At 55.3% G+C, this 12,604-nt stretch overlaps 1 protein-coding gene across 16 annotated transcripts in view; it reads right to left on the reverse strand.

Annotated features, from left to right (window-relative positions):
- The window catches only part of TMCO4 (transmembrane and coiled-coil domains 4), an 89,988-nt gene that overhangs the window by 29,699 nt on the left and 47,685 nt on the right, over positions 1–12,604 (reverse strand). For 12 of the 16 annotated variants that reach the window (XR_004621324.1, XM_034645445.1, XM_034645425.1 and 9 more), the window contains one exon: positions 10,926–11,010. Coding sequence is in view for 15 of the 16 variants with exons in the window: in XM_034645445.1 (XP_034501336.1) it covers positions 10,926–11,010 (85 nt within the window). In the remaining variant the exon portion in view is untranslated. Of the gene's footprint in view, positions 1–1,953; positions 2,258–6,483; positions 9,236–10,925; positions 11,011–12,604 lie in introns of those variants that run through there. The other 4 variants (XM_034645459.1, XM_034645449.1, XM_034645470.1 and 1 more) reach the window with 4 other exon arrangements.

The following is a 12,604-nucleotide window of genomic DNA, read 5'->3' on the forward strand; positions in this document are numbered from 1 at the left end:
CCAGAACCAGCCTGACACACATCAGTATTCTGACTTTGCCAACTAGCCTGAAGCTCAGAGGTGGAGTGACTTGCCTTCAGGGCACCCAGAGAGTAACAAGCAGAGCCTGGATTTGAACTCGGGTTTCTAGACTCCAGGTCCAGTGCTCCTTCTTGATGTCATCTGCTTTGGTTGCCACGATCCCTTGCATCTTGAAGATACAGGAAAAGTGACCAGGCAGCGCCCGCTTACAGATAGAGCAGGGATGGGGGCGCCCAGGACCCACTTCACGAATGCACTCCAGGGCCCAGAGTGCAGCACGCCCGGCAGGCTTTCATTTGTGGAGTGAATATGCTGACAGGAGGGCTGGCGCATCTCAGGTGTCTCGCTGACTACGTGGACAGGGCCAATATGTAATGCCTCTAATTAATTCCCCTCAAAGCCTTTTGGAACGATGAGGAGAATAAATGCATCAATAAACTGAAACAGGGCTGATTTTTTCGTTCACGCGGCCATTTCCTGGCTCAGTCTGCTACCATGAGTCAGTCTGAATTGGGCTCGCTTTCCAACTACTTAATTTTTGAAACCTTTTAGAGCAAACACATAGAAAAATGAACAATCCGTTACGATCTGGGGCCCAGAGCCTCTCAGCGAGTACTTGGACGGTGGCTCTTCCTGGCACCAGGCGCCGCTCTCCTACCCCTGCCACCTGCCAGAGCCAGAAATACCCTTCGTTGGAGGGTCCGTCACTCCCAAAGCACATTCATCCCGTTAGCTGGCAGATGGGCCATCGGAAGGGGCCCGTTCATCTCTGGGAATTCTGGCTCCGTGCATTTCCCGCCCAAAGGCAAACATTTGTTGGCAGGTGCGCATTGTGTCTCAGTTCGCAGTGGGCAGGATCATCGCACGGGGTGGGAGTGTGTTGGCGGGTCACACCTGCTGGGCAGTCTGGAAGCTGAGGGGCCCAGGGGCCCAGGGTCACTGGGAGGCTGGCCCAGGTCATGGAGGGCTGTGCACTGCCCTCTGTAGGCAGCGCTCAGGGTGGACTTCCTGGCTGCATTCACGGGCCTCCTTGAATCAACTACCAACATGTGTCGGGCGCCTCCTATGGGCCAAGTCCTGGGGAAGAGGTGAACCCAACGGGCAGGTCCTCCGTGAGGCTGACCACCCTCTGGTCGGGGAGGGAGACCTGTAGGCCACCCAGGCAGAATGCCCCCCACTTAGGGCTTGGGTACTGGGCGGGAATCCCAGCTCTGCTGCCTCCCGGCTCTGCCTTTGGGCAAATCCCTTCGGCCCTCTGGGTCTCTGCCTCCTTCTCCGCCATTCTGTACAATGGGACAAGGAATACTGGCCTCGTGAGGCCGTCTCGAGGATCCACTAATAACACTGAGCCACTAGGCCTAAGCACGATGTTGCGTCCTGTCGTGGCCAACACCGCACACAGAAGCAAGCCCACACTGTATCCTCTGAGAGAAAGCCAAAACGAGAGGGTCACCTCATCAGTTCTAGTTCCCAAAGTGAACGAGTACCTCCCACTGGCTGCGGACTCCCCCATGAGAACAACTCCGTCCCCAGCATCTGGTGTGCTGAGGGCCAAAGACCCAGACGCCCCATGTGGCTTCCAGAGCCTCCTGAGAACATGGCTGTTTGTCTACCAAGAACAAGCCGATGGACACGGGTAACCTTGGGACTCATGAGTGTGTGTTTTCCCTTTAAGAGCCTGCCATGTGTGTGTGTGTGTGTGTGTGTGTACGCAATTTGGTAAGCCTGGCCTTCTGAAGTTTGACTAGTTGCACCTTTTTGCAAGAAACACCTGTTGTTGTTTTTTTAAGATTTATTTACTTATTTGAGAGAGAGGGAGTGAGTGTGTGGGCGGGGAGGGGCAGAGAGAGAATCGCAAGCAGACTCCCCACTGAGTGTGGAACCCAACGTGGGCTCGATCCCACGACCCTGAGATCAAGACCTGAGCCGAAATCAAGAGCCGGATGCTCACCTGACTAAACCACTCAGGTGCCCCAAGAAACACCTTTTCTTTTCTAACTGCTCTGGAGACTTCCTCCCACGAGGAGCATGGAGGATGGGGTTTTGGGGCCGTGTCTTGAAAAGGCTGTGTCTGAGCTGGCGCCAGGCCGGGGGCGGGGGTACAACGAGAGCCTTCTGGGCAGCAGGACAGGGACACAGCACAGGATGCCCTGACCCAAACAGACAGGGGTCGCCCTGAACGTGCAGTTTTCTTTCTTGGGTACGGGTGGCTCGGAGGGAAGGGCAGCCGATGGCCCTGCAACCAAAAAATCCTAATGGACGCACCTGGAAACATCGCTTTGCCTCACACTGACCCTTCGCTGCAAAATGGAGATAATTATCCGGACCTTAGGTTGCTGTAAGGTTCAGTGACCAAAGTCATGAGTAGGAGCATGGGGCCAGCCACGGTTGGGGCAAGCTCCTGCCGCATCACCACCAGCCCTGCAACCGTGAGCTAGGTGCTTTATCTCTGCAAGCCTCCATTTCTTCATCTGTAAAATGGGGCTAGGGAGTCTCACAGGATTATCGTGAGGACTGAATAAAATACGGAGTGTATGGTATTCAGCTGTGCCTGGCACAGCATAAGTGCCCGCGAGCCATCAGCTGGTGAGAGGCCCAGGATGAGGAGGGGGACTGCAATGAGTCCGCTGTGCAGACAGGGAGCAGGGGGCTCGGCAAAACCCAGGTGAACCCGGGTTTATTGCTCTCTGAAGAGGGGATTCCTCGGCCACACGAAGCATGCAAAATACTCATCCAGGGGTGCCTGGGTGGCTCAGTTGATTAAGTGTCTGACTCTTGGTTTCGGCTCAGGTCATGATCTCAGGGTCATGAGATGGAGCCCCGAGTCGGGATCCAAGCTTAGCGGGGAGTCTGCTTCTCACTCTCCACCCCCCACCCTTCCCCCTACTCACACACACGCTCTGTCTCCCTCTCTAATAAAGAAATAAAAAAATCTTAAAAACAAATATTCAGAAGACAAGAGATTCTCAGGGGGAGTCGATCCTTCTCATTCAGCCAGGGCACATCTGAATATGCTGTATAGCCGCTCTGAGAATCGGGATGAAGAGGGAGAAGGCTCCGTGGGTAGAGTGTGGTTCAGCCCCCGAGCACCTGCGAACTCCAGCCACCTGCCCGGAGCCGAGGGAGGAGCACAGCAGCCCTGGAAGCCCTGCTGAGCGTCTGACTGTGTCCAGGAAGGGGAGGGGAGCTGGATTCTTGTGGTTCCTTCTGTTTTCTCAGCCAAGTACTTACGGGAGACCGTGGTCCCCTCATAAGGGCAGGACACTCAGATTAAGGATGTCAGCCCCAACCAGGCGGCCGCCCTAGAAGCTGGGATAGCAGGACAGTAAGAACTTCCCATACCGAGCACCTACTATGTGCCACGTGCTTTTCACATTACTGCCGACCTCCACAGCCACCCTGAAAGACCCCAACTCGAGTCTCCAACGGCAGGTTATTTGGGCAGACTGGCCTCTAAGCTCCACGGGGAGAGGGGGTGTACTGGCTTACTCACCGCCACCCCCCCCGGGGTCCAGCATAGTGCTCCGCACACAGCAGGTGCTGAACGCGTAGGAGCCGATGGAGTGATTTTAATTTAGAGTGCTTCCGTGTGGCAGGTCTGAGCTGAGCTGATGCTTTAAGGGAAAACATCCAACCAGGAGGGGCCCCAAATAACAATAGAAATAGGAGCTCTGGAGTCAGAGAGAGGTTTCAAGATCTTGGTTCTAGGGCACACTACTCCTCCTTTCACCAAATCTCATCATCTGAAAAACGGGGGCAGAATTACCTGTCTCATCAGGTTGCTGTGGGGGTTGAAGAGAATGCATACAAGTCTCCCGGTGCAAGCCAGGCCGGGAGCTGGGCCTCTGCGACGGCACCTGTCCATCACTCCCAGCGCTATCATGATCCCCAGAGTCCTTCCCATTTGTGGGCAGCTCTATATTTTCAAGGCATTTTCACCAGGTCCTCACCTCTGATTCTCTGGGCCCAGCACGTGTGTGCAGCCTGGAGCCAATGGCCATCAACAGAACTCAGAGCTTTGGCCAAGATCTCCCTGGGCCCCACTCCCTGCCAGACTGGACCCACCTCCATACTGGCCTCAGCTCTGTTCCTTACGTGGTTAACTCCTGACCCCGAGATCAAGACCTGAGCTGAGATCAAGAGACAGACACTTAACTGACCGAGCCACCCAGGGGCCCCTCCAGGGAAAAGCATTTTAAGAGCCAGTGCGTAACTCAACATGTTCCTTGTCTCTTGCTGAGAGTGGGTGTTGAGATGGGATTTCCATTAGCCTGGGTCTCGGAGTGATGGCAGTGATCGGAGCCCCTGCCTACCCACAGTGGACAGGTAGCATGAGTGAGCAATGAACCTTTGTCATGTTATACCTCTAAGATCTGGGGAATGTTTGTTACTGTGGCATAACCTAGCCCATCCCGACTGATACAGTGTGAATGCTTATAACGCTATGCTTCAAGTTCAAGTCACTTAAAGAGCTGACACTCTCTGGTGGTGTCATCCCAGGTACAGGAGGCAGAGAGGTCAGTCAGACACAGTGCCTGCCCTCAAGGAGCTTGTAGTCTAGACACCTCTTTGAAAGGAAGCTGAACACACCGGGCCCGAGAGTAAGGCAGGCCCCGTGGTGAGCGGTATCTTATGAACAGTGGCATGTCCCCTTCTGTGTGTGACATCACCCAAAAGGGGAGAAGAAGCCGTGAAGACGGTTAATTCTGCAGGCAGCTTTTCTTGGGCGAGAGAGAAGGAAGAATGAGCTGCAGCGAGGAGGCCATGGGGAGGAGGGGGAGGCCGGCCGAAGCATTATGGGCTCTGGATGACTCTGGATTTATTGCTACATTTCATTACTAGGGGTCAAGGGACTCCAGAAAACAACGAGCGGATTCAAATGCATTACAGCAATCCCTTTTTTACACCCGCTCCCTCAGATAATGACAGCTTTCCCGCCACCAGGACAGGGCCTCCTCAGTGTGCAGATGAACTGGGTGTTAAGCAAGCAGGGCTGCAGGAAGCCAGACAGCCACGCTGCAAGGAATTCGACGTGAGGCAGCAGCCCCAGGCCGAGGCGGAAGAATTCATTCACGATCCCGGCCAGCTGGGGACTTGAAGATGCCCCGTCAGTCACACAAGGCCCGCTGTGGGAAGGCGCTGTGGAGAAGAGGGGAGAAGGTGGGCGCCGAAATCAGAGGCCAGCTGTTCCTCGGCTAGGTCCGCGGTGCGGGCGGTACTTCCTCGGACGGGCCCTTGCATAGTACGAATGGGGCTCCCCCGGGCTGGCATTTTACGCACGCTGTTGTGTTTAACCCCACAACCGCCTCGCTGAGGTACTATTATTTCTTAAAAAAGATTTACTTATTTTAGAGAGAGCGCACCCACATGGGGTGGGGGGAAGGGGCAGAGAGAGAGCGAGAGAGAGAGTCTTAAACAGACTCTGAGCTGAGGACGGAGCCCAAGGCAGGTCTCGATCTCATGACCCTGAGATCAGGACCTGAGCCGAAATCAAGAATCAGACACGCGACTGCTGAATGGCTGGGGACCGGATGGCAGGTTGTGGAGCCCCGGAGGCCAGGGGCTTGCTGGATTGCTGGTAAGAGGGCTGCACAGATGGGCTTTGAGGGCCTCCCTGGAGTCCGTGTGTGTAAACACGCACGTGTGTGAGCAGGTGCGTATTTTGTGAGCATGTGTGCGTCTGTGTTTCTGTTTTACTTTCTGCTGCGGGTTAAGGAAGTTTGGCCCGCAAGATGCTGCTAGAGTCCCTGTCTGCTCCCTCCACCCGCCCCCGCCCCCCCAAGGCTGTCGAGGAGTCATGTCCTCCAGATTCAGGACCTTTCAGCTCCCCTTTGCAGGTTGGTGTGTTTTGTTCTCAGTTTCCCACTTCTGGGAGCCATCAGGAGTTCCCTCACTTACTCTCCAGAAAGAGAAAGGGACATGGGGGAGGAGTGTGGTTATAAATGGCTCTGAGCCCTAGCTTTGGAGAGATCGCCCCTCCAGGTGGAGTTGCTGAGAAGGCCAAGGGCATGAAGCAGCCTGCACACCCCGGGCTCGGGGGAAGCCATCTGTCTGAGACTGACAGGCCACAGGCCACGTCGCCACTGAGGTGCACGCAGCTGCCGCTACTCTGGGAATAAGCCAGGGCTGACCAGGGACAGACCCCCTGGAGTGTCCATGACCAAGGTCAAGGCAGAGGGTTACCAGAGCCCTCTCGCCTCCCGTCCGGATATAGGGTGGGATGGGACGTTATTAACGAGGGGAAATGATCAGAACGATCAGGAATAAAGACTTGTTCAGGGGCGCCTGGGTGGCTCAGTCAGTTAAGCCTCTGCCTCTGGCTCAGGTCATGATCTCAGGGTCCTGGGACCCAGCCCTGTGTTGGGCTCCCTGCTCAGCAGGGAGTCTGCTTCTCCCTCTGCCTCTGCCCTTACTCCCCCCTTCCCCGCTCATGTTCTCTCTTTCATGCTGTGTCTCAAATAAATAAAATCTTTCAAATAAATAAATAAAAATAAAACTCAGAAGTTTTCTCAAAGAATGCAGACGAGCTACGCTACCAACATAAAAAGGCCTCCCTTTCTCCTACAAAACTTACGAGCATCTGTGCTCTGAGGCCTAGCTTTGGAGAGATCGCCCCTCCACGTGGAGCTGCTGAGCAGGACATGGTCCTTCCCTGCAAGGAGCTCCAAGAGTGGGGGAGGCCGAGTTGCAGACCCCTGCCCCCGACGCGCGGTGGGGCTCATTGCTCTTTGGTTCACGTATCACGGGACCACTGAGTACCTAGTACACGCCAGATGTGAGCAGGTGACAGGCTCAGGAGGCAGGGATGAGAAAGAGAAGCAGTGCCCCCTGCCCCCGTCTGTGCTGTGGTTCCTGGCCAGGGCTGCACATCACGGCTGCCCAGGGGAGCTACTGCCACGACAGGGGGTGACTGACCCTTTCCGTGTCGGGCCCTGGCATTTATGCTTTGGGAAAAGAATTGCCCAGGTAGTTCGGCTGTGCACTCCTAGGTTAGTGGGCCGGCAGGGCTGACGAGTAAACGGGCGGTTAGCAGTGACGCCAGTGCCGGGAAAGATGCTCAGGCAAGAAGGGAACAGTGGCTTGGAAAGATGGTCTGGCGTTGGGGTGGAAATCTCACAGCCTCTAGTCGGACTGCTGGTTCTGCCACCCGCTAGCCATGTGATTTGGGCAAGGTACCTAAGGTCCGTATTTCAGTCTGCTCATCTGTACAATGGGCACGACACCGGCATCAACCTGATGGAGCTGCTGGGGAGGATGACATGAGATGACAGCGGTGGAGAGGGTCAGACTGTGCGCACGCACACAGGCACGTGGGTGAATGACGGGCTGCTCAGCTCGGACTCCCTTCACAGGACCCGTTCAGCTAGTCATTTCCTTCATGATTCAGAGGCTAAGCATCTAACCAGTTCCAGCTGCTTAGCCTGGCATTCGAGACCTTATGCCAGGTTCCTGTCCTAACCATCTCCTGCTGTCCCACCTTGGTCCCTTTTCGAGGCTACAGAAATGCTGGACACCCCAAGAACCCCTCCTTTGCTATGCTGGCCTGACTCTCTGGAATTCTCTTCCCTTTAGCCCCATTGGATGACCCCTGCCTGCCGTTCAAGGTCAAGGTCCTCTGCAAGGTATAGCATAGGGGTTGAGAGGCTTCTGGAGCCAGGTGACCTTCCCCACCCCAGCAGCCCGGCTAAGCAGAGGCAGGACTCAGATCCAGGTCTCAGAAGACTGCAAAGCCAGGCTCCCTTTACTCTGGCACAGTCTGGATTGCCCTATGGCGAATATTTGCTCCCCTCCCCTCCATGGTGGGAGGAGTGCCCTGCCCCACCCCGACCACCCAGGGCTTGGCCATCACTTGCTTTGGCCAGGGGAATATGCGGAGATTAAAGATTGCCAAAAACTCTTTGCCACTCCTCCTGTTCTGGGGATCGGATTTCCCCTCCAGTCCCTTGAATCTAATCCTGCTTGTGACTTGTACTGACCAACAGAATGTGGCGGAAGTGATACGTTCTGGAACCTGGCCTTAAGAGGCCTTGCTGCGTTCACTCCTGCCAACCTGAGACGCTGCCCAGAAAGAACCACATCAGGACGTCAGGCGAGCCTGGGGGAGGATGCGCGGTATGCCGGGGAGGCCTGAGGCATGCCAGCCAGCGGCCAGTCAGTGAGGGAGGCCAGCTCGCATGTTCCAAGCACTCCAGCTCTGACCGCCACCCCACGAGCGAGCCCGGGCGCGAGGAGGAGAGGAACTTTTCCTAGCCAACCCACAGAACTATGAGAAATACCCAGTTATTGCTGTTTCAAGCCACTAAGTTTGGAGAGGTTGTTTGCAGCAATGAATAACCGATACAGAATATTAGTAAATGTGGCAGGGCCAGAAGTCTAAAATGTGCACGTGGGTTTGCCTTGGCTCTGGCACTCTAGTGACCTACCCTGAGAGGGACATGCCCTGGGGGGCCGCTGCCCCTTCAACCCCGCGGTGACGAATGCACACGGGGCAGATGTGAGCCCAGCCCGCAGCCTGGGGGCCAAGCCCGTCTAGCCCATGGCCAGAAACAGAGCCCGTTCTAGAGCAACCACACGAGAGCCTGAGCATGGAAATACTTGGTGCTGTAACCCTCTGAGTTTTCGGGGGGATGCTTGTTATGCAGCATCACTGGAGCAAAAGCTCACTGGTACACCCATCCTGCCTCTCTCTAACCCACACATTTTTCACAAAGGTCCTGTGTCCTGTATGAGAAATGCCACCCCCCTAATTTTCCTGAGAGATTCTGACGGTGCAGTTTTCATTTGCACAAAGTCGTCGGAGCACAGAACATGGCATTATGCAGGGGGAGCCAATGGCACTGCTGCGGTTCAACAGAGCCCTTTACTGCAGGGGAGAAGAGCTGAGGGTGGGGAGACACAGTGGGAGGGGGTTCCTTCCAGCCGGCCAGAAGGTCCCAGGTGGATTATTTGTACCAGGGAGAGCAGGAAAGGCAGGTAAGGGATGTCTTTTTGACTTGCTCTGCTCTGGTGATGTCTAGTTAGGAGAACTTATACAGAAAGTACGATGTTCTCTATGGTGGAAGTGGAAACTCACCTTCAGCAGAGGCCCAGATTCAGCCCAGCTTCCTGGGTGGTTTTTGCCTGACCTCTGACCCCAGCCTGGATTTTCCTGGTGAACACAGCTCCAAGCGGGCTCCACAGGCCCTTCCGCGTGGTGGTCCCAGGGTACCCAAAGCTACTGGAAATAGGACAGAGTTGCCTCTCCATTGCTTAGTGACACAGACAAAACCAAGTGACAAGGGGGCTGCTGAAAGCTATGAGGGAGTGGGGTGGGGGTCGGGATCCTCCAAAATGACACAGAGAAGATGTGAGGCCCTTCTACAGGGCTCACCCCCAGGGGCTTGGCCCTTCCATGGTAAATGCCAAGGACGGCACACCCACCTTGCACCTGTGCAACCAGGAAAACAGCTCTGGTCCTCAGTCCAAGAGGGGAGACATTTTAGCAAAATAGAAAAAACAGGAATGAATCAGGGCCCTAAGCTCCAGAGTCTCTCCCACGCCCTCCGGGGAGGCCAACGCTGAAGATAACACCAGTCAGCCCCGACTCGTCCAACCCCCTCAGGTCCAGCCAAGGGCAGACATTCCCACCCCTCCTCACTTGCTGGCAATGGGTCAGCAATCAGGTCACACGCTTGGGCTGACCGAGGAGTGGCCGGAGGCCGTCTACAGGGCTAGCCTCAGGCTGACAGCAGCTCTGAGAGCAGAAGCTGCAAGCAGACATCCCGGAGCTGAGTTTGGGCAACATGGGGTTTACAGTGTACAGAAATCCTACACGCAGGGCACCCCAAGGCAAGCACGCAGGCTGGGTATTACAACTCCATTTCAGAAGTTGGGAAGCCAAGGCCCAGAGAAGAGTTTCAGGAAATCCCGTGAGCCCACTGGGTGAACTCTGGTCCTCTCTGCTTCCTACTTTCTGCTCCCAGGCCCAGGGGTCACCGAGTCAGCTCCTTCTCTTGCCTCAGGGGCCTGCTGCTGCTGTGTTCCACCAGGAGACGGGTGAGACTGGGTCCCGCAGATCGTGGGCCACTCCCAGGGCCCCAAGCTCTGCACCTCCCTCCCCCAGCTATGCCCCACTGACAGATCTGTCCCAAACCGGCACTTTGTCCTGGGGACCTCTCCCACCCAAGGTCCAAGCAATGGCACTCAAGCTTTCCACTGCCCCAACACTCAAAGCATGTCATGGGACAGCAAGACACACACCCAGAGGTGTTTATCATGGCCTGAATGGTGGGTCCCCCAGAAGGTACGACAACCCAGAACCTGTGGATGAGAACTTCTTTGGAAAAGGTATCTTCAGATGTAATTGAATTATGCAAATGTAAGAAAGTCAAGGATCCTGAGATGAGATCATACTAGATTGGGGGGGGCCCTAAATCCGACGACACTGTCCTTAGAAGAGAAGACAGGAAGGAGAGGATGACGTGAGGATGGCGGCAGAGAATGGAGGGGTGCGTCTACAAGCCAAGGAGGGCCAGGGACTGCCGGCCACCCCCAGGAGCTGGAAGAGGCAAGGAAGGATCGTCCCCTAGGACCGTCAGAGGAAACGTGGCCTTGCCGATACCTCAATTTCAGACTTCTCATCCGACTCCTTTCCCTCTCGCTCAAGGACACACGTGAGAACATCAAGGCCAATGTCATTATTATAGGACCATTTCGCATCCACTTGAATTTATGTACAGAAAAAATAAAACCATTTTCCAAGCGACTCAACCATTTTGTCTATTTTCAAACTATTTTTAACTTCTAACTACTATCACCGAGAATTGGGAACACATTCACAAGGCTCGTGATCCCCCGCCCAGAACCCTCTGCCTGGGGGATGAACTTGGGAAGGGTTTTCCTCTGTGACAATAAGCCAGACTCACCTTTCTCCTGAGCCATCTCTTGCAGACAGAAGTAGATGACCCTGGCTCCCAGGCTGAAGCCGATCAAGGTGACAGGTCTCCGGCCCTGCGGGAGACGGGACACAGGTGTCTGCCGGGGTATACTTGCCAGTTCTAGCAAAGCATCAGCCCCGACGAGGACGGCCCTTGCACTTTCCTCACTGCTTGCCTCACGCTTTGTGAATCATGCATCTGCTACCCCCGGTTGGTCCCGGAGCTCTGAGGTCTTAATCAGGACAGGCAGGGCCCTCATTCATGCAGGAACCCACCTGCCGCTGGAATTGCTTCCTCCGGGCCAACAGGCAGCCTCTGGCTCGGTTAATTCCCTTTCATCTCGAACCATTACCCAGCCACCATCTCTTCTTGCCCAGGGCACAGGACTCATCTATCAGGTGGCAGACGACTACAGTGAAGTGGGGTGCCAGGGAGAGGAGGCAGAAGGTACCCCTGGGTATGATGATGGGTACACAGGCAAGGACACGTGGGGGACAACTGTACCATTTCTAGATGGGAAGGTGGGACTGAAATATTGGGTTTAAATCAGAGAAGGTAGTAAGTTAGACATGGAGAGCGGTCTTCTGACTAAAGAACTTGTAGGAAAGGCAATTCCTGAGAAGAAGAAAGTTACGTGGAGTGCCAGCTCTACATGGAAGGAGGGGACAGGAGCTCCAAAAGACCGGTCTGGTCCTGTCAGTCTCTTCCTTTTCCTTGTTTTTGTGCCAGTACATGCGTTATCGACCCTCCCTCCCTCCACCCCCATCCACGGCGACAGGAAACCCTTGATCAAACAGCAGCCCAATTCTGCAGGAACTGTGTGCGACAGCTGCTCGTTACCCCCCACCACCCGCTCAACCCCCTTGGTCCCTGGTAACAGAACTCCTGAGTTTTGCTGGCGCACAGCTCTCCGGCTCCCTGGCAGCTAGGGAGGGCCTAGGCATGAGAAGCGAGGCAACAGTGTGACTTCCATGCCCCTCACTCCGCTTTCCTGCCCCTGACCGTCTGGAATGGGGAGGTCATGCCAGCGGAGCTGTCTTGGACCAAAAGAGACACTGAACGTTGAGGACGCGTGATCATGACCCTGAAGGAGTCTGGGCTTCTGGTACTGCAAAGCCGCCCATGTGGGAGGCAGGGTAACAGCCTCCCCAAGGATGGTCCCATCCGAACCCTGGGCCCTGTGAGTGCCACTTTATGTGACAGACAGGGAGGCAGGAGGGTCACAGTCAGACAGCTGACATGTTGGCAGAAGCAAGGGACAGAGAGAAAGATTTGCAGGTGGCACAGTGCTGGCTTGGAAGCTGGAGGAAGGGGGCTATCAGCCGAAGAAAGTAGGTGGCCTTTGGCAGCTGGCAAGGGCAGGGCCGCGGATGCTCCCTGGAGTGTCTGTAAGGAACGCAGCCCTGCAGACCCATGGTAGATTTCTGACCGCAGAGCTGTAAGTTAATAATAAATTTGTGTTGTTTGAAGCCTGTAAGTCTGTGGCCATGAGGAAACGAAGACACATCACATTGCCCTGGATGCTGACATCCAAGCTGTTCCACGGGAGAAGATAAACGGCCACCTTGTTTAAGCCAGTACTGCTCTGCTGGTCTTTGCCTTACTGTCAAACCTGGCACAGAACTTCTCTATTTCTTCTGGCAAAGACACAGAAATCCAAGGGGGGT

The sequence above is a fragment of the Ailuropoda melanoleuca genome, chromosome 2 (assembly GCF_002007445.2).
Source record: "Ailuropoda melanoleuca isolate Jingjing chromosome 2, ASM200744v2, whole genome shotgun sequence".
NCBI classification, from domain to species: Eukaryota; Metazoa; Chordata; class Mammalia; order Carnivora; family Ursidae; genus Ailuropoda; species Ailuropoda melanoleuca.